The 22,467-nt window shown below is 33.2% G+C and overlaps 3 protein-coding genes across 3 annotated transcripts; 1 reads left to right on the top strand and 2 right to left on the bottom strand.

Moving 5' to 3' along the window:
* Nucleotides 1-175: 175 nt before the first annotated feature.
* Nucleotides 176-11,752, bottom strand: LOC124529852 (odorant receptor 82a-like). Its single transcript, XM_047103781.1, has 8 exons — nt 11,614-11,752; nt 5,435-5,571; nt 4,643-5,009; nt 3,033-3,189; nt 2,422-2,527; nt 1,785-1,880; nt 833-991; nt 176-332 (listed from the first exon to the last, which is right to left on the bottom strand). The coding sequence occupies exons 1-8, from the start codon at nt 11,750-11,752 to the stop codon at nt 288-290; spliced, it is 1,206 nt and encodes a 401-aa protein (XP_046959737.1). The 3' UTR covers nt 176-287.
* LOC124530019 lies at nt 6,046-7,133 on the top strand. Its single transcript, XM_047103992.1, has one exon. It carries the CDS (start codon nt 6,101-6,103, stop codon nt 6,869-6,871), a length of 771 nt encoding a protein of 256 aa, XP_046959948.1. The 5' UTR covers nt 6,046-6,100; the 3' UTR covers nt 6,872-7,133.
* Nucleotides 11,753-17,653: 5,901 nt separating the features above from the next.
* LOC124529711 (ecdysone oxidase-like) lies at nt 17,654-21,056 on the bottom strand. Its single transcript, XM_047103589.1, has 4 exons — nt 21,002-21,056; nt 20,505-20,649; nt 19,670-19,803; nt 17,654-19,268 (listed from the first exon to the last, which is right to left on the bottom strand). The coding sequence occupies exons 2-4, from the start codon at nt 20,638-20,640 to the stop codon at nt 17,673-17,675; spliced, it is 1,866 nt and encodes a 621-aa protein (XP_046959545.1). The 5' UTR covers nt 20,641-20,649; nt 21,002-21,056; the 3' UTR covers nt 17,654-17,672.
* Nucleotides 21,057-22,467: the final 1,411 nt, after the last annotated feature.

The following is a 22,467-nucleotide window of genomic DNA, read 5'->3' on the forward strand; positions in this document are numbered from 1 at the left end:
GATCAATATTAATTTAATTTTACTCAAAACATCACTTTTTATCAGATGTTGAACAACATCATTTATATAGGCAAATCCTTTATTATGGGCAAGACTGAGACAAATTTTAGTATACATAATAATTGTCTAAGCGTTATAATATATACAGTTTAATAATATATATTTGGAAGTGCATATAAAAATTATAAACTCAGAAGAACATACATTTATTCTAGACTACATATATTATATGATGACTTTATTAATAAACACATTACACTGCGGATTCTGGCAATAATAACTGACATTTATTTTCTCAGCAAAGTGTACATGGAGTACGAAGTTTGGAGTATCTGAAACAATTCATACGTTTTTTTTTAAATAAGATCTGCCTTCTTGTAACCTAGATTATATAGATGCCATAGATGCGCCATGAAGTCACGTCCCTCTATTGCTACTGGTCTCAATGGGAAATATTCCGGCTATGACAAATTTATCTGCAACATTAGCAGACCGTATTATCACCACTAAACCCTCTTCTCCCCTAAAGATAAGGTATGAAGCATATTTCACGCTGCTCCAATGCGGGCTGGTGTAATACACATGTGGCCGAATTTCATTGAAATTTAATTCATGCAGGTTTCCTCGCGATGTTTTCCTTCACCATCGAGCACGAGATGAATTACAAATACAAATTAAGCACATGAAAATTCAGTGATGCTTGTCTTGATTCGAACTCGTAACCTGTATAAAATGCACGTGTTCTAACCTGGGCGTTCTCGGCTTAAAAAATTTAATAAATAAAGTTAATCTAATTTACACTTAAATAATGATTTTAATAAGAAATTATTACCGATACAAACATCTCCATGTTAAAAGTAATCATTCCAAGCGCTCTGAAATGTATCGGAATTTGAGCCTTGGTGATGATGAGACAAATATACTTCCTTATGTTCACATCCTCGACCATTTCCCACGAAGAACTATACGCTACATTCGCTACTTCAGCAGCCTGAAAAACAAATGAAAAATATTAATTATGATTAAGTAGTTGTGCCCGAGACCTAGTATGCTTTTTAATTTAACAAAATAAAAGTATTATTGTAACCCAAGTCACGCCAAAATCGGTCCAACTGTTTCAGAGATTAGCGGGAACAAACATACAGATAGGCAAACGGACAAAAATTGTAAAAAATGTTATTTTGGTGTATACATATGCATGGTGTTAAAATAAACAGACACTCCAATTTTATTATATGTATTATAGATAGTAGTGTTTCGGTATGAAGGAACAATGAACCAGTATAACTACAGCACAAGGAAATATTGTTGATAAGAAAATGTTTAATATTTCTTGTTGACATTAAAAAAGAGTGTGGCTTTGATGATTCGAAATACACGTAAAACCTTATTTGATATTCCATAAAATATACCGTGAGATTACTGGAACAGACAGAGCAAATATTTTACACAAATATATCTGCGCATATGTAACTGAGAGATCGCTTTTCCTAAAATTCGTACACAAAATTTAGTATACTTTTATTTATATTACGATGATCTTAACTGATAGTAAAGAATCGTAGGTGTATTTTATAAATAATCTTAGCTGAATTGACAAAATTTGCGATAGTTTGCAGAAGTCTTAAGTTTTGAGACGCGACCAGTTGATCCAAATATTAATTCACCGCTGATTCATCCGAGTTGCTCCCCTGAGAAGTGGATCCACGTGACTCAGGAGTCAGGACTTTACATATATTGTGCACGTTTTCCTAAAATATTGAGGAATATCGAATCTAACTCACATTATAAGTAACGTCTGAGATGAGGTAGCAAGGCAGGTAAATGTGTACAACGGTCGCCACTGCGAATAAGTAATACACGCCATTTATGTCACTACTCTGAAATTATAAAGAAAAACGCCTATTCCGATAAAACCAACCAATTGATACCGAAGACCACACTGATACAGTAAAGTGATGTGCCGGCCCCTTTTGCTATACAATATTATAAATGACATTTAAATTTTCATTATTTATATTGTAGATGGCAATACAAAAGTTTATTGTTCTTATATACCCATTTTCTGGTATAATAAGGTTACCAATACCTTATTATATAAGCGTATAATAAGTACTCGCTGTAAAGGAAACATCATAAGTAAACCTGCAAACGGCACAAAACTTCATGATTTTGGATTGAGAAGCGAATATTTGTACGGTATGCCCTCTTCACTGTCATTATTGATTAAATTATGTAACCAATGAGCAAACCATAGAGTTTAATCTTTCAATATCCTCGCTCACGACTGCTGCACGACTGACAAGTGTCAGTCGTGAGATAGTTCCAGATAGTTTATAAAAATTAAATATATAACTTTAAATAAGCATGATTAAAATTTGTAAATGAAATGAATTAGAAAACAAATGAGATAATAATTACAACGTTCGTTGTTATTTGACTCAGCGCCATCCCAATTTGTAACACCGCGTTGAAAAAAATTCCAACCAACCAAACTTCAAAACATTTCTGAATTTCACCGATCAATCTGAAAATTATTTATCTTTTGTAGTGTATTTATATTATACGCCGAGAAATAAATGAATGGTGATTTCATTCTTTAATCTTAAAATTTGTATGACAGAAATAAAAATAACAAAAACCAACTGTATTATAAATATCATTAAATGGTTACAATTAAAAGAGAATCATTACAGATTACTTCGTAAAAGACCATATTATCTTCTAAAAGAATTAGATCAACTAATAGTATTTCTGCAAAAGCTTTCTGCATTATTCTTACGGATCATTATTAACAATTAACAAGATAAGAGATTCTAGGAAACTAAGAAAATATCCATTCTCTAAAGGTATTAAGTAGCATTATTTATATGGTGTCTCAGAAGTAACAACAACTGGTATTGTCTTAAGTGGAAACTTTTTATAAAAGGTCTTTTATTTTCAAATTAAAACGGATTGAATTGGATTTCTCATAATTATATATTGACGTCATCATTAAATTTAAATCACGAATATATATTATACACAAATACCTGCTCACTTCACAATGGTCTTTGACGAATGTTGCAATCCGTATTTTCATTGTTGGGATATCATTGGCGTCAGCGAAGATATACTTTAAGTTTAAGCTAAATATTTTTATTTTCAAAGATACATGGAACACGCAAACGGAGAACATTCCATCGAAGCCTGTTAAAATAAAAAGGTTTTAAAGCTTAGGTTAGGCAATCTCTTCTTAGCTATCTCAGTTTTTATTGTCAAGATGTCATTTTTCATGAAATACACTAGCCGTCTGATCAATGGGATATCCAATTGAAAAGCACGATGAAGATAACCTTGTAATTATAAAAAGAAGTACAACTAAATATCGATTTCTATTCCAGACATCAGTCATCAATTCCCATCCAAACTTTCATCCCTCAATCCCTGAAAAAATCCTATCTTAGTGCTCTCGTGAATTATTCTCCAAAAATCCATTGTGTTAAGCCTAAGCCCAGCTAGTTTAACGCTGTGCGTTCAATATCAGTCAGTCCTTATAAAATTTTATTAAGTTGATAAATTACAGTTTTTATCCATACTTTTATTGATTAATGAGTAGTTTCTAAGTTTTATAAAAATTAGACTAAATCGTCGTATATTCTTAAATATATTTAATGTTATATAACACTAGTTATTGCCCGCGGCTTGGCTTGCGTTTTAGGCATTGGTTGTCATCAAACAAAAAAGTAGCCTTTCTTGGAGTTCAGCTTTGCTCCAAGTCATGTTAGTTAAATACAATTATTTAGATTAATATATCCTGCATGGAAGTCAACAGATATTAGCCCCACGCTTTTTTATCATCTATAAAATCTTGTATTGAATAATATGCTTTTTCTACCAATGTATTTTTTACAAACTATTTGAATTTACTAAACGGCAAAGTTAAAAATGTCTGCGGAATTTTATTATAGAAGCGGATACCCTGCCCCAAGAAGGACTTATTGACTTTGCGGAGTCGGAAACTTGGCGTTATAAGCTTATCCTTACTCCTAGTGCACATACAATGATTATCACTGATTTTATCAAAGTGATCAATGTACTGTGAATATACATAATATTGTTGTAAATATATTGCGACGCAACAGTAAGTATTCCCACTTTGTTAAAAACATCCCGAAGAGAGTCTCTAGCTCCAAGATTATAAATAAACCGGATTGCACTCTTTTGTAAAATAAAGACAGATTCAATATCTGCAGTGTTACCCCAAAGTAATATGCCATATGACATAATACTGTGAAAATAACTAAAATAAACTAAACGAGCGGTATCAATTATCAGTTAGCTGTCTAATTTTTCTAACCGCGTATGCTCCGGAGATGAGTCTTCCTGTTAGGGATGATAAATGACCATATCCACCTTAGTATCAGCTACTTCAAGACGGTCACCGTTTAAAGGTATATTATAATTTTGCCTTCTAACATTGGGTAGGAGAAAAACTAAATTAGAAAACTAAATTATTTACTGTAAACCAATTGTGTAATCTAAGATAATATAATCTGAGATAAAAATTGCCGACACTTAATTATAATTTAAAAACGATTCTTTCAAAAGATATGTACGAGAGCTTAAAACTTTAGACCTGGAGGCTGTAGTCATAACTCACCTGTGAATCCAATAAATACGACCCACACCATGAAAATACTGTAAAATGCAATTAACTCATAATAGGGACTTTCGTATTTTTGTTCCGCTGTCAGATAAATAATTTCAATCTCATGCACCATGTATCTCCTAGGATTGTCAGAAAACATCATGGAATATATCGTGCAGGCGCCAGCCAATACTGGATACGAACACGCCGTTATCGACATTATTATGATCCATATCTTTTCAAGGCCTTTAGACTTTTTGATAGTCTCAGCGACGACTTCCTGGTATTCTTCAGGTAAATAATTAAATTTTTCGTAGTCCTCATTCATCCCGTCAAATATTGCTCTTAATTCATTACTCCGAATTACCGTTATTATAAGCTGTAATTTATTTAAATCGTTACAATTATAAAAATGTCCGATGAAGTCAATAATTTATATCAACACTCCACTTGATGGTAGCGCTTCGTGCAAGCCCGTTGGGGTTAGTACTACCCATCTATTGATATTCTTCAGCCAAACAACAGTTCTTAGTATTGATGTGTTCAGGTTTGAAAGATGAGTGAGCCAGAGTAATTACGGGTACAAGGGACGTAACATATTAGTTCCCAAGGTTGATGGCGCATTGGTGATATAAGGTATGGTTATATTCTAACAGCGCCAATGTTTATGACTTACCATCAGGTGGCCCATATGCGCATCTGCAAACTTATAGCGTAAAATAACATAAATTTCAGGCTCCTCATCAATAATTAGATACTAGGTAGTTTTATTCTTAGTTAAAAAAATTTAAAGAGATAATATACCTTAATGATGACAAAGGTAAGAGATACCATGATGATGGACTGCCTGACTAGATTAGCCATGTCGTTATTAAGAATCCGAAGCCGCATGTCATTACAAGTCAGCATTAGTCCCGGAGTCACGGACAGTATCAAACATCCTGAAATAAAATAATTACACTTGAATAAAGTCCAACAGAATCTATATTCGAGCGGAGTGTCCTCAGTGTTTCATATTTAACTAAGTCTTGACTGCGATATTCTGTTGCGTAGAACTCTACAATATTACAGTTTTGTAAAATACTGAAATTTTGCTAGCATTCCTGGCACCATACCACGCGGTCATAGCAACTATTTTTTATTCACATTTATATACATTTAAAAACTTAATGTTAATAATTCTTACGTATACAAAAATATAAAATCTAGATTCTGTTACAGAATAATATATGCATATATGCTTTTTTTTCGGGTAGGTGTCAAAAAAAAGACAACACGTTTTTATTTGAGCTCTTATAAATTTTATTAATATAAATTGGATGAACAATAATTCACAAGTAGAAATGTGCTAAGTTTGTTTCCTACCTGCCAGCTAATCTCCATAGCACTGATATTGCCACTAAAACCGAGAACATTGAGCATATATTTAAATATATATTATAAATATATTTATAAATTAGTAACTGCACTATGGAGTCCATCAAACACTCAATTCAGGACCTGACCGAACACTTTAATACACGAATGGCTGAATTTCAAAAATCTCTTCAGAGTCCTATCCCGGCTACGAGTCCAAACTCCAACATTGCAGCCCAATTTAACGCCTTCAGAATCTTTGTTCTGTCTGCATTGGAAGGTCTTCAGATGCAAGTGGAACTCCTATCGAAGCAATACAACCAGCTGGAGATGCGAAGCAGAAGGAAGATGCTTCTCTTGCATGGAGTTTCCGAGGATAAAAAAGAGAATTTGCCATTGGTAGTGTCAAATGTCGTGTCAGGACATCTTAAGGTACCAGAATTCACGATAGACAAGCTCAGTCGTTGTCAGCGATTAGGTCACTCTTCCAGAGATAAGCCTCGACCTATTCTTGTAAAATTCCGTGACGTAATGCTTCGAAATAAAATCTGGTACTCGAAAACGTCTCTTAAAAATACTGGTGTGACTCTGTCGGAGTTCCTTACTAAAGAGAGGCATGATCTGTTTATGGCAGCAAGACAGAAGTACGGAGTTTCTAAATGCTGGACGAAGGATGGTGTTATTGTCGTTACCGGGTCAGACGGTAAACGACACCGGATTGTCACAACAGCAGAGCTCAACGCAATCAATCGCACACCGAATGACATTCCCTTGGCAACTAACTCTGCTGCTGTAGCTGCTGCTGGAACCAGTTCCACCGATTCAAATCCAAAATCTGCCAATTCAACTCTGGCCATACGAAGCAAGAGAACCATTAAAAAGTAAGCTATAGTATTGTTAGACCGCGTTTTCGTCCTCGATCCTTCAATTTGTTTTTACTATTCATTAGCATAAGTTGTTTAGTTATTCTATTTTAGTTTCATTACTTTGATCATATTACTATAATTATATTTCGGATTCCGTTTAGTATTAACTTGTATTTGTAAACATGTCGGTATAATTTTATAACTGAAGGTATAATGTTAATGTCATCAATCTGACGTTTGATTTGCGTTTAGTAATTGGTTTTGGACTATTGCAGTTTGTCATATAGCATTGCATTATTTAACATTCTTTTTTTTTTTAATAATATCTACTTAGCATTATTTTATTAAGTATTGTTTTATTATTATTTTTTTCTTTCTTTTTATAACATTTACTATTAGGATTTAAATCGTGTTTTGTGTTTTATTGGTTACGTTGTGTTGCCTTTACAAAATTATTTATTATGTTACTTAAATTATTATTACTTCTCTATTTCTTAATTTCATATCCGATGTGATGTGATAATGTTCATAATAATATTAGGTATATTTGTTTTACTTTTTCTTTTTTTTTTTTTGTAATTTCTTACTCACAAATTGCTGGCGGGATGGAGAAGTAGCTTATCGAGAACTTAATATTAGTAGTTTGATTTATTTGGTATTTTAGTATTATTATAATTATTTTTTCTATTATATATATTATTTTAATTAATACATATATATTTATATACATCAATTATTTATTTATATGAATAGTATGATTTCAAACCTTTACAGCGTAAGCGATTTGAATGATAATAGTACCTACTATAGCGACTCAGTATTATCAAGTGATGATAGTTTTCATAGTGCTTCTCTTCCTCTAAATTCTCTTTTAGAATCAAATCTCTCCGGTTTTTCTAGAAACTTTAATGTAGTGCATATAAACGCGCAGAGTATTCCTTCACATTACTCTGATTTCCTGTCTTCCTTCGATAGTCAAAATATTCATGCCATTCTTGTATCCGAATCTTTTTTGAAACCAAGCTTACCCTCAACTTCTTACTGTTTGCCTGGCTACCACCTGATCCGGAATGACCGCATAGGTAAAGGTGGCGGTGGTGTAGCTATATATCTCCGCAGCCACATCCCTTTTACAATTTTAAATAAATCTCCTTCACAATACTCTGAGTCATCGGAACATATATTTATTGAGGTCTTATTCGGACATATCAAACTACTACTGGGCGTATTTTACAGTCCGTCACTCAATATTAATTATTTTAATGATTTTGAAAATTTATTAGAGCAATTTAGTACATCCGTTGATCACACGATAATTATGGGCGACTTCAACACCTGCCTACTTAAGGATGACCAACGTGCCCGACGCTTAAAGTATATAGTTGATAGCTGCAACCTTAATGTACTCCCAACGAATGCAACTCATTTCTTTCCGAATTGTTCTCCCTCGCTGTTGGACTTAATGATTGTTTCCTCTCTTAATCATGTTGACACTCATGGTCAGTTCCCCGCTGAAGCTTTTTCTTACCATGACTTAGTTTATTTATCCTATAAAATTCGGCCTCCGCGGGCAAAACCAACAATAGTGATGCGGCGTAATTTCCAAAAGATCAATAACACCAATTTTATGAGTGATTTGAACAATATTGACTGGACTGCTATCTATAATGCCAGCTCAATTGACGAAAAAATGAGTATTTTTAATTCTTTGTTAACTGATTTATTAGATAAACATGCTCCGTTGAGACCTATAAAGCTTAAGCATTTACCAGCACCTTGGCTAACTCAGGACATTAGAACACTTATGGTTAAACGCAATGTTGCGAAGGCCAAATATAAAAGAAATGCGACAACCAGTAACCTGGAAAAATATAAACAGCTGCGAAATCGTTGTAATAGGCTCTGCCGTGATGCTCAGCGTAAGTTTATTGCAAATGCTATTGAGAATAGCGATACATCCAAAGTTTGGCGGTTTTTAAAATCATTGGGAATTGGGCGTCAACGGGAAAATTTTTCTTTTAACTTCGATCTCAATGATCTTAACAAACATTTCATTTCTTCTTCCTCTATAAATGCACAAGACAAACTTAATACAATCAATTATCTCAATACACTGCCCACCCCTTATAATCCTTCCTTCCAATTCAGTTCTGTCACCATTGGCGAATTAAAGAAGCACATCTTTAGCATCAAATCAGACTCAATTGGTTGTGATGGAATAAGTCGAAGTCTGATTATCCTTACCCTTAATAGCATTTTACCTGCTTTATGTCATATATTTAACTATTCCTTATCAACTGGTACTTTCCCTTCTCTATGGCGCAAAGCTGTAGTGATCCCTATTCCTAAAGTTCCCAATCCTTCTTTACCTTCTCATTTTAGACCCATATCTGTTCTTCCGTTTCTCTCAAAGGTGCTGGAGCGTGTTGTTCATTTACAACTGAACCAATTTCTCTCAATTAACAAAATCCTCTCTCCTTTCCAATCTGGGTTTAGAAAAGGCCATAGTACAGTTACTGCGCTCACTAAAGTATGTGACGATATACGCTGTGGAATTGATAATAAATCTGTAACTATTCTAGCTCTCCTAGACTTTTCAAACGCCTTTAATAGTATTGACTACGATATATGTTTGGCAATCCTAAGATCTCTAAACATAGATCCTACTGCTGTAGATTGGTTTCGCTCTTACCTATTAAATAGACAGCAATGCATAAAGGCGAATGGTAAGATCTCGACTTATTTAGATATTCCTTCTGGTGTCCCGCAAGGTGGTGTACTGTCTCCCCTTCTCTTTTCTATCTTCATCAATACTCTCTCCACACTTATCTCTTCCTCCTATCATCTATATGCTGATGATCTTCAAATTTATGTTACCGCTCCTTTGGACGGTATCGACAAGGCTGTTGCAACGTTGAATAATGATTTGGCAAAAATCTGTGAATGGTGTAGATCTTACGGGCTCCAAGTGAATCCGAGGAAGTCACAGGTAGCTGTTTTTGGCAGTGTTAAGCTTCTGTCGAGGATTAAAGACAAAAATCTACCTCCAATAATGTTTGATGGCCACATATTACCACTGCAAGAAACGGTTAAAAATCTTGGGCTAATTCTGGATGCTTCCTTCTCCTGGGTCCCTCAGGTTGCAGAAATAAGCCGTAAGATGTATGCCATCATTGGTTTTTTAAGGCGATGGAAAAATCTACTGCCAATCAAGGCTAAGATCAACTTAGCCAATTCGTTCCTGTTTCCAATATTGGATTATGCCGATGCCTGCTACACTGACTTAACTGAGAACCTTCTAAACAAATTAGAACGACTGCAGAATTTAGCCATTAGATTTATCTTTGGTCTACGTAAATTCGATCATGTCTCGCAGTATCGGTCTCAGTTAAAGTGGCTGCCAATCAGGCTTCGACGAAATTTGCACGCCTTATCTCTTCTTTACTCTTTGCTATATGTTGAACATACACCACCTTACCTGAAAGAACGCTTCAAATTTCTTGGGTGTGACAGTATACTCAACCTGCGTTCTAGTAACGATAATAAGCTTGTAACGCCCTGCAGCCGGACACAAACTTACAGTAGCTCTTTTACTGTGAAAACCGTCAAACTTTGGAATGCACTACCCAACGATATTCGGCAATCGAAATCCTTGTCCATCTTTAAACATCGCTTGAAAAACTATTATCTGTCCATATCCCAAGAATGTATGTAAGTATGAAATAATATGTAGTTTATAATTATGTATATATATTGATATATATTATATGTATATTATATTATTATATGTGTATTATTTGGATGTAGTTGTGTGTAGTTTATTATTATACTGCAATATTAGTCTACTTAAATTATAGTTATTATCTCTTAACTATTAATTCTATTTGCACTTACCTGTACTCTCGTCTTAAGTTCCTGTCACCAAAGGTTGTCTGTGAGAGATCGCTATAAGCGATAAGACCGCCTTTGCGCATCATTTGTTGTTTTTTTTGTCTCTCTATTACCCATTGTCGTGTAATGTGTTGTGCAATAAAGTATTTTAAATAAATAAAAAAAATGCATACATATTATTGAAAAGCAAAAACAAAACTCATATTGAATCATGACCCATACCATTCAAACTTTTATTTTGTAGAATACATATTATAATTTTTTATAAAATTATGAAATAGTCCAACTAAAATGTTTAATGTTTCTTTTAGATTAGACAAGAACATAAAATGCACACTTGCTACATCAGTAGCCTTAGTTTTTGTAGAAATAAAGTTCATTGTCACGTTACTTTTGCCTCCTTGTCTGAAACTTGGATAATTTTTTTACAGTATAGGTTGGCGGACGGGCATATGGGCTACCCGATGGTAGGTTGTCACCATCACCCATAGACAATGACGCTGTAAGAAATATTAACTAATCCTTACATCGTCAATGTGCCACCACCCTTGGGAACTAAGATGTTATGTCCCTTGTGCCTGTAGTAACACTGGCTCATTCACCCTTCAAACCGGAACACAACAATACTGAGTACCGTTATTTGGCGGTAGAGTAACTGATGTGTGGGTGGTACCTATCCAGACTGGCTGGCACAAAGCCCTACCACCTTTAAATTATATAATGTTTACGTATTTAAGCTAACCAACTTAGTACTTATAGAAAGCTCCTACTGCTTACTTAATAGAAAGATTCTACAATATGAATAAATTATCAAGAACTAATTTGTGAGTTCTTATAATTTGAAATGGTTAAGATGATAAAATTTCTTACCAATCAATATTTTTCTTTTGCCGTCGGTACGTGGGTTTGGATACATAAGGCCGAGTGTTAGCAGAAAAGTGTTCATTTTGTATGTTTCCGAGAGGCTTTTAAATCTTTTCCCAGTATCTACTGAAAATAATTCAACCATTTATTCACTTACATTTCGAAAATATTGTAAAATAATTCCCAATAATTATATAAATTAGCTCACGTGTAAGCGATCGCCGAAACATTTTCCAAATTTTCTTTCACAAAATTAAAAGTGTGATAGAAATCCGAATGAGAAGTCTGAAAAGAAGCACTGGGTAAAGAATGATATTTCATTTTATTAACTGGGATATGGATTACGGATGAAATACAGTAGCATGTAATTAGCATGTAAATATGAAATGAGAATTTTTCTGTAAAAATGTACCGGTAGACTACCTACTAGAATTCTTTTCGGTTTTTTGTGCTTATGAGTCCTATGTATTTTTTTTTAAATAAAACTTATTATAAGGTGAAATAAAAAATAAAAATATAAATAATAATTTTATATATTATGTACAATATAAATATAATTATATAACCTTTAAATATACAAGATTAATGATAAAAAGTTTAGACTTATTGTTTGTTACATTTCAAGACGGAATATAAAATAAAGCTTACTTGTAAATTACGTTTAATAAATTTAATTGCACTTGATTAAAGAAACTCTGTAATTAAAAGAGTAACTGCTGAGTTTCTTTCCGGTGATTCTCAGAAAAATCAAGTTTCCGAACTTTGGTTTCCGGTGATAGCTTTACATTTAATCCACTGTAACGTGACGATTCAAAAGTTCTTTTATAGGGCTACTTGAATAATGAATAATTTGATTTGACTCGTCAGCCAGTGGACCAGTTTGATTAAAATAAAACAAAGATATTCCTTAATAAGATAATTTTTCCCCAACCCATTGATGTACTCTCTTATTAACGATAACTAGCGACCCACACCGGCTTTCCACGGGTGCAATATTAATATAAAATATACCACAGAAATTGTTTATTTACGACATCACATTAGAAACTTCTAAAATAATTAGTGTTTCTTAACTATATTGTACATATCTTATATACAAAAACCTCACGAAACACTCTATCTATTAAACAAAACCACATCAAAATCGGTTGCGTAATTTTAAACATCTAATCATACAAAGGGACAGACCGCAGTAAAAGATTTGTTTTATACTATGTAATGAAGATTCAAATTGAAAACCATATATCTAATTTAAATCATTTCAAATTCCAGAACCGATACTTACACTTATCAAATTATAAGTTTAACTGTATTTTATAATCCGATCTCTTTTATAATAAAGGCTTTTAACTGCTCAGAATAATTATATTGTATAAATAGTTAACGATACGACATGACAGCTGCATGTTACAAAAAAATCTTGTAAAGTACAGTGTGGTACAAAATTTTGTCACTATTTTATATTTCGTGTTACACTTGGTGGTAGGGCTTTGTGCAAGCCCGTCTGGGTAGGTACCACCCACACATTAGTTATTGTACCGCCAAATAACAGTACTCAGTATTGTTGTGTTCTGGTTTGAAGGGTGAGCGAGCCAGTGTAACTACAGGCACAAGGGGCATAACATCTTAGTTCCCAAGGTTGGTGGCACATTGACGATATAAGGAATAGTTAATATTTCTTACAGCGTCATTGTCTATGTGTGATGGTGACCACTTTCCACAAGGTGGCTCATATGCTCGTCCGCCAACCTATACCATAAAAAAAATCTAAACAGGTAGTCGCCCGCGGCTTCGCTCGCCATTAAGGGTGTCAGTTGTCACGTGTTAGGCAAAAAAAAGCCTATCCCCTTTCTTGGAGTTCAAGTTTGCTTCATACCAAATTTCATAAATTCAGAGATCGGTTTGGTCGTAAAAGAGCGCACATAGAAAGTCAGACAGAGTTACTTTCACATTTATAATATTAATATATAGATTATACATGTGTTATGAATAGTATCTTAGTAACTTTGACCTCACTTCATTCTAGTAGGCTTTTAGTTGTCAGGAAGTATCCCGTGATTTAGAAAGTCGTAAAGTCATTCCTTCCTTCCATCGTGTAGCATTGTCGTTTCACTAAACTATGAGTACAGAGAATAAAAATAACAGTAAAAGTTTGTATTGCTTTGTTCAGTAAAAATAGGCGGATGGGGTTAATCTTAAATGACAACGTTTGTTGTGAATATAAATAAAAATGTTACCAAAACAACCGCCTCCAAACACTATTTCAAAACAAATAGTATGTACTAAAAACAATTGCATATTCTTCTATAAATTAATAATCAATTTACTTTTTCTACTTATTAATACGTAGGTACGATTTTTGAATTTTCTACACAAGAACATGAGTCTTCTCTTCTCACTTTAAATCTAACTCAATAAATACGTGACGTGATGATACGAGTCTCAAATATCCAGATAACCTATAAAAGTTTCTTCTCCGAATTGAAGAGTTCCGTTACTTTCTTAAGGATCTCCCACACTAAGAACCTAAAAACTATCATTAAACTACCCTTGCAATATAGCATTATCAAAACTGGAGCAAATTAAAATGTGCCATTTTAATTTGCACGGGAAGCACTGGCTTTCAAATAAAAATCATCAAAATCGGTTCACCCGGTCGATATTCTGAAGTAACAAACATAAAAAAATAACAGTCGAATTGAGAATCTCCTGCTTTTCTTAAAGGCGATTAAAATGGATTTGGTAGCCGAGTACAGATTTAAATAAGATTATTATTTTTGAATAGTTCAAAACTAGTTAAAAAATAATAGCAAAATACGAAGTGTGTATACCACAACAGTTGCTTACTTCTCACAAGCTCTTTGATAACAGAACGTGTCAATCAAAATATTCAACGATTCTATTACGGAATTAACCTTATGTCACTTTAATTTTTATTAATATTGCAAAGAACTACTTATCCGACTTCAAAAATAGGGGGGGTTTGTAGGGGATCAATTACTTATCCTCTTTTTATTACGAAAGTAATATCTAGGTATTTATCATCGTTACATAGTCTAAAACAAAGTCGCTTTCCGCTCTCTATCCCTATGTATGCTAAGATCTAATTACGCAACAGATTTTGATGCGGTTTTTTATAAAGATAGTGTGATTTGAGAGAAAAAATCTTTATGAGTATATTTAGTATCAGCATTGCACCCGTGCGTAGCCTGGTCGTGTCGCTAGTTATTCAAGAAACGAATGTACAAACTGACTTTTTTAGTGTGTGTGTGTCTGTGGGAGAACTTCATTTCCGTTATTTAGACGGATATAAAAGATAACATAAGCTGAACATCACCTCCCCTAAATCATCAATTTCACCCAATAGACGTAAATGATGGATATGCGTGTGAACGCGCCGTAAAAGCCGTAAATGATTTATAAGATAAATTATTGCTAATAATTCCTAAATATGAGTTTACACTAATACTAAAAACTAATATACATCATCATCATCTTGCCCTTATCCCAATTTTATTTAGGGTCGGCGCATCATGTCTTCTCCTTCCATACTTCTCTGTCGGACGTCATCTCACAAGTATAAAATTATTAGCAGCATGGAAAACGAAAAACTAATATACCTACATATAATATTTAATTTCTTAAATTACATATCTTGATGGTCGAGCTTTGTTCAAGACCGTCCGGGTAGGTTAACCAACCTGATACGCACAAAGCCTACTAAATAAAATCTACCTTTACCATAAAAGAAAACAAACAGAACTTTTCTTAAATCACAATGCGAATAGCATTATATAGATAGCTAGTAGTTGCCCGCGGCTCCGCTTGCGTTTTGGAAAGTAGTCTATGTCCTTTCTTAGACTTCAAGTTTGCTGGATATCAAATTTTATCGATTTTCGAGTTCAGCAGTTTTGTCGTGAAAGGGCGAAGGCAGACAGGGTTAGTCTTATATTTATAATATATATATAGATTAATCAAAACAAAAAAAAACATTATTATAACTGAACATGATACTTTAATTATTTTTAATGTTTCTCTTTATAATGGTTTGAATTTCTTTTGTAAGGTAAGTTCTCTTTTGGAATCAAATATAAGTTTCTTAGAATAAGAACTTAGATTACAGGGACTTATTTTAAAACTTTTCTCGAAAACATTTTTGTCAAATTACTAATTTAAAAGCAGAGGAAGAGAGCCTGAGCCATCTGAAGTCACCTGAGTTTTCTGTTGTATTTTTGATATTTAATCAGAGTTTATGAAAAACTCTTAAGATTATCAGTCAATCACGATGTAAGAAATTAGTCGGCGACAAAATGACTATTATTTAAATGACAATAATTTAATGAGCGAGCCAGTGTCTATTATGTACGTAAAATATCTCCTTGCAATATGGAAAGAAATATGCTCTCATAGAAGGTACTTCGCTGCAAAAATAATCAAACACAAATATTCGTAATATGCTTTATTTCACGAACGTATTTCTATCTGAACCTTCCACGTCTGAAGAAACTGAGATAGTTGACGTTGAGAATTTTCTCTTCTTTTGCAGACTTATTTGACTACCGACGCCTGACTTTCGATACCGATTCTTCTTATGTACTTCCTTCTCAACTTTATTACACATGTTGAGAATACTGTCTCGCAGTTCTATAGGAATATCATTAACAATAACTTCGCGTAGCAACGAATTTCGCATTCTTTGTCTATATGGCGATTTTCGATGAACTTTTTTCGTCCTTTTAAATTTACTTCGGATTCTCATCAATAGATCTTTAAAGTTGCCGTTCAACCATTGTTTATGCACCCACACAGTTGTATTAATACAACATATAACAGACAGCAATCCTGCACACACAGATAAAATATAAAAGATTATGGATAATACTGCAGATATGCAACCGTTTTTGTAGTCTATTTCTCCATCATCACATGGGCACAACCTTCCATACATGAGATCTTTTAGAAGTAACAGGTTTTGAGAAATGGTTGAACAATTCGATTTTAACTTGACCCTTACTACGTCTGCTTCATCGGGTGCTATTGCAACCGTTCCAAGTCCACTGCTGATCGAGTAAATATCTTGAATCGATAATGGTGAACTTAAGTCTTTACATACATTTGCTTTCGAAACATATACATTGTCTGGTAAATCTTCATCTATATTTCCTAAACAAAGAGGCGCTTTAATGCATCTCTTAATATTTACATCATAAAAAGGCCTCCGACCGTAATATTTTAGATCACAATCGGTAGGTGAACAATTTTCTAAGGGATCCTGATCTATTGTTTGACACTTCATAGCTTTATCGTTAATATAATCTTTAATCAAAGACCTTTTCCGATCTTGTAATGTAGTGTCAAACGGAATATTAATCTTTAACCTTTCTTGTGTCTGAGGGCAATGATATAGTAACACTATTTCACAATAACCAAGTAAGTCATGTTGATATATTGCTGGGATAAAATATCTTAATGTGGTCCGATCCTTAGGTTTGACCAAGTTAAAGGTATCACTGTGAACGTCCATTATATCACAATCTTCTTCTATATTCGCGGTGTCGGTCAGACAACATTTTTTGACTTTTGAATAAACTATACAAGACTCTTCACGGTCTTCGTTTTCAACATCTACGTAAAACTTAATCGCGACAGAATTTTTCATTAATGGTGATATTCCTTTATCGACAACAGAAATGGAAGCAAACACGTGAATATTGTGAATTAATAAAATGCATAAACATTTTATATCGATCATAGCATTGTCGATATTTGACAAAGTCAATTTATATTTGTTATATACAAACTTAAATTGAGTCTGTCAAATTTCAGTCTAAGTCAGAAAAGATAATATCCTCTTTAGTATCAAAAGCATAAAGATTTTAAAGGTTCTATTGTTTAAAACAAAACTAAATGAATCTAAGTAATTTTATAATTAATAACATATTATAAATGAAAATCGTGTGGGAAAACTATATATTTATTTGTTTCATTATTATTTACACATTTTCACGGACATAATTTTAACAATTTATTCAGAATTTGTTTATTATGATTAAACTAAAATAAAATCAAAGTTCATCATTCATCGAGTCCGAGGCATATTCGGACTTAATAAAATCTGAGGCTCTTTCTGCTATCATCATAGTGGGCGCGTTAGTATTTACACTTGTTATAGTTGGCATGACACTTGCATCTACTATTCTTAAGCCTTTAACTCCTAAAACCTTTAATTTACTATCAACTACACTGGTTGGGTCATCAACTCTTCCCATCTTAGCTGTCCCTACTGGATGGTAAACATTATAAGTTACAGTTCTTGCCATGCATTCCCAGTATTCATTACTTCGAAATTCAAAACCATCGCAATCTTTAAATTGTATTCTTTCAAGTTTAGCTCCTGCTTCTTTAAAAACTTTAGTCTCCACTATATCAGTGACACGTTTGAGGCTTTTGATAAAAATAGTCATGTCACGTTTGTCGCTGAAATATTTAGGATATATTTTTGGATGATCAGTGGATACCTTGGAACGTAAAATAATTTTACCCTTTGAAAACGGTCTGCATAAAGACACAAACAATATTATCATTTCATTATTCGCATTCATTTCTGAAAACTGTTTACAAATTTCGTCAGTGAACGACATTATGTTTCTACACATTGGATAAATATAAGATGTATTTGGTACAAAGTAATTATGATCTATTTGTACATCAGGTAACTTTTTACCACTTGGTACGGAAAGAAATGCATTTATATTAGGTTGGTCGTAATTAGTAGCATGTGGTCCACTTTGATCGAACAGATATTGTGCTGCTGCTTTAGGCCAAAAGTCACTTGACTTTTGTACTGCTCCTGTATTAAAAGTGAATGGTACAGGTATTCGTACGTGATCTTGCAAATTTTCACCTACTGGTAGGTCGGCTATGACATCTATTTTTAATTCTTCCAAGTGTTCTTTTGGACCAATCCCTGATAACATCAACAAAACTGGTGTATTTATGGCACCAGCACTTACTATCACTTCCTTTGACGCATAATAAGTCCGTTTTTCTTCATTGAGCTTTGTAGTTTTAACTCCAACTACTTTTGAATCTTTAAAAATAATTTGATCAACAAAGGTGTTTTTTAAAACATATAAGTTTTCACGATCCCTAGCCGAATTAAGAAATGCTGTTGCTGAACTGACTCTTCTACCTTTATGATTACCACCCTGGATCATTCCAATTCCCATCTGCGTAGGCCCATTTATATCATTCAAATAAGTTAATCCCATTTCAATATAAGCTTGAGTTAATTTATTAACTATTTCAGGGTGAGTGAAATTTAATTTATCAACAATAAATAAGCCGTCAGTTCCGTGGTTTTTTCTTAAGACTGGATCGTTTAGAATTGCAGGGTCTATATTTTTTTCGCTTTTCATAAAATATTTCTTAATATTGGGCCAATCCCAACCATCATCGTCTGTTAAATGCCATGGTTCGTAATCACCTTGGCTGCCTCTCATGTGAAGAAGCCCATTAATAGAACCAGTACCACCGAGCATTCTGCCTCTCGGCCAAAACGATTTTCCATGTCCACAACCTCTATTCGTCGTTTCGTCTTTTTCTGTGTAGTATTGCCATACTTGATCACTTCTGTGGGTTGCTCCAGAGAAATTTGGGATCTAAAAAAATCATAAACCTGTATTTTTAATGATTTTATTAAATGTGATGCATATAACCGGTTGCGGTCTCTTTGAAGGTTTTAGTATTGTGTATAGTGTATTGTATATATTTATTTAAATTTTTATTACTATTTTCAAGTTACCAAAACCTTCAAAGATGGCTATGAAAACACAACTTCCCATCAGGTGTCTATAAAATAAAAATATAAGAAGAAAAAAAATAACCCTTTCTAGTCACTTTAAAATCAGACTGGTAACAATTATTATTGTTTATATGATATAGTCTTCTTTTATAATAGGAAGACCGATAGCTAACCGGCCACTTGATGCTAGGTAAGTACTGGATCTTTGCTATATTAAGGAACCCTTCCGTAGCAAATAATGGCAGTGATTATACTTACAATACTCTCAACTGGGGGATTATCTCCAGCTTCAATTAATAACACCTTCCATTTCTTGACTTCTGACAAACGGTTGGCGACAATCGATCCAGCGGTTCCAGAACCGACTACGATAAAATCGAAGCTGTCATTATCTGAAATTTAATATGTTTATAATACCGTGAGATTATAGTTTATCGCAGGATTATATACTGATCTGATACCGAATAAACTTATAGATAATGTATTAAATTATAAACACCATTTACTTATTTATTAATTCTTTATTGCACCCAAACTTAAAACTAGAAATTACATTTCTGTTACACAAAAGTTGCATGAGGTGCAACAGGCGCCCTTACCGCTAAGTAGCGATCTCTTCCAGGCAACCTTTGGGCAGAGGATCATAATATTAACATATATGGGGAGGGTACAGTACTTTACTGATAGTATAAATACATAATATAATAGTACAAAATATACAGGCAACTATAAATATATATAATATAATAAAACATATATACTATAATAAATACATACGTACAATACGTACATAAATAAATACATTAAATATCTATGATAAAAATAGGAGAAAAAAATAACATAATTAAAAAACCATTGCTCTTATAATCGTAATTTATAATGGCAAAGCAGTATTGAATTATATAAAAGAAATTTAAGTTTTAGTTTTATGTGCTGTAACACCTATTGTCCAAGAATGGACCATCATCAACAACCCTCCAAATGCTAGCCAGCTCAAGAAATCCTTGCACAGTTGAATAAGATGGGTAGTAACAAATTAAACATTAAACCGTTGCATAGACATGAACAATTTCATATTTTTAATGTTAATTACCTCTGACACGTGGTCCGTGGTCCTCAGGCCAGGGTTCTGTGATAAGGCACTGTGCGGCCAACAAATGTGATATCACATTTACAAAAGCAGCCCCAGCTGGGCCTGTTTGTGGGCACGGGTTGCTTAAGCATGTCATCACTGAATCCTGAAAATATACGTCGTTTTTTATTTACCATAGGTTTGTTATCATGTTTTGTTACAATTTTATGACGAATTTATACAATTACATTTCATACTCTATAACTAAATCCGTTAACGCAGTGCTGATATCACATTTTTTTCAAAACCAGTATCAATATCAAAAAATAGTATTGTAACGAGATAAATATTTAGGTTTTCGTTTCAAAAATTTTATGTGTTATTTCTGTATTATCTGATGGTAAATGTTCCACTGACCATCGATATCAGCATTGTAAGATTACCTGCCTTACAACAACACTGCCCCACTTAATTTTAGAACAAACGCATCTCTAGTACCTATAGTAATACAGTCTCACACATCCTTTTAATCGGAACACATCGATACTAAAGTGTTATTTAACCAAAGAAAAAAATGGTCTTTTCACTCTAAGAAACTCATCTACTTCATCCACTAAAATTATGACATCAAATTAAAAAGTTAACATCACCTGATAAGATCAAATATTGAAAATACAAATAGACTAAAATAGCTAATTTAACATCGTTATACCATTAGACTAGAATTTAAAATAAATTGTAACAAAACACACGTCTCATCCAGAGACGTCTTCGATTCAATTGATATATTTATCAAGTAAACAATGTTAAATAATAATCAACAATATTTATATTCAGATTACACTATCGCAACAATTAAAAATAGAATTAAACAAAATTAACCGGTAATTGTAAACAGATTCGTTTGGTGGAATTCATTATTTGGAATATTCTCTGTTTATTCATTTACTGCTTCTATTTTTTATATGTAAGTATGTTTACATTTTCTTCTGCCTTTTTTCATTTATTTTACCTTGATTTACCATTTATTAATACAAAAAAACAGAGGAAGAATAACTAGTGTTTTGTATTCGCCTATTTATGTACATACATAGATAAAGATTTATGAAATCCATATATACAGGTATATAAGATAGCTCAGTCCGGAACTTCACAAGGGACTCCAATAAATTTCCCTTTTGTAAGAATGACATATCACAAAAACAATTTCAATAACTAATATTATTTCTTATTATGATCTACTAATATTTTTTTATTTGTCATTCAATCTAAATTCAACTTTTTAATTAACATAATTAATTTATTTTGTTATTTAATAATATTTATTGCCTTATATATGTGAGTCGAGACGGCCCAGTGGTTAGAACGCGTGCATCTTAACCGATGATTATAGGTTCAAACCCAGGCAAGCACTGCTGATTCATGTGCTTAATTTGTCTTTATAATTCATCTCGTGCTCATCGGTGAAGGAAAACATCGTGAAGAAACCTGCATGTGACAAATTTCATAGAAATTCTGCCACATGTGTGGCAACCCGCATTGGAACAGCGTGGTGGATTATCTTCCAGACCTTCTCCTCAAAGGGAGAGGAGGCCTTTAGCCCAGCACTGTGAATTTACAGGCTTTTGTTGTTGTTGTTTTTGCCTTATATTTGAAGTAAAATCTAATTAAAGAATTTTAATAAAAAAAATAACTTGTACCTATATTGTAACTTAAAATTAGTGTTTTGGCTGTTTAAAGAGCCGTATACTTTATATTAAATATAAATATGTTTATACATACACACGTAAGTGTAGTCCTTGATAAATAAATTTGCCTTATCAATCACTAAGTTAGTGATCTCAATACTGATAATTGTATTGTTGTGTTTAAGCACCGCGATCTGGTAATGATGATGAGTTAGAAAATCCTACACGGTACTAATTTATAGGACTATAACTAAACAAGCGTATAGGGAAGGGACATTCATTAACAATGATGATGA

The sequence above is a fragment of the Vanessa cardui genome, chromosome 5 (assembly GCF_905220365.1).
Source record: "Vanessa cardui chromosome 5, ilVanCard2.1, whole genome shotgun sequence".
NCBI classification, from domain to species: Eukaryota; Metazoa; Arthropoda; class Insecta; order Lepidoptera; family Nymphalidae; genus Vanessa; species Vanessa cardui.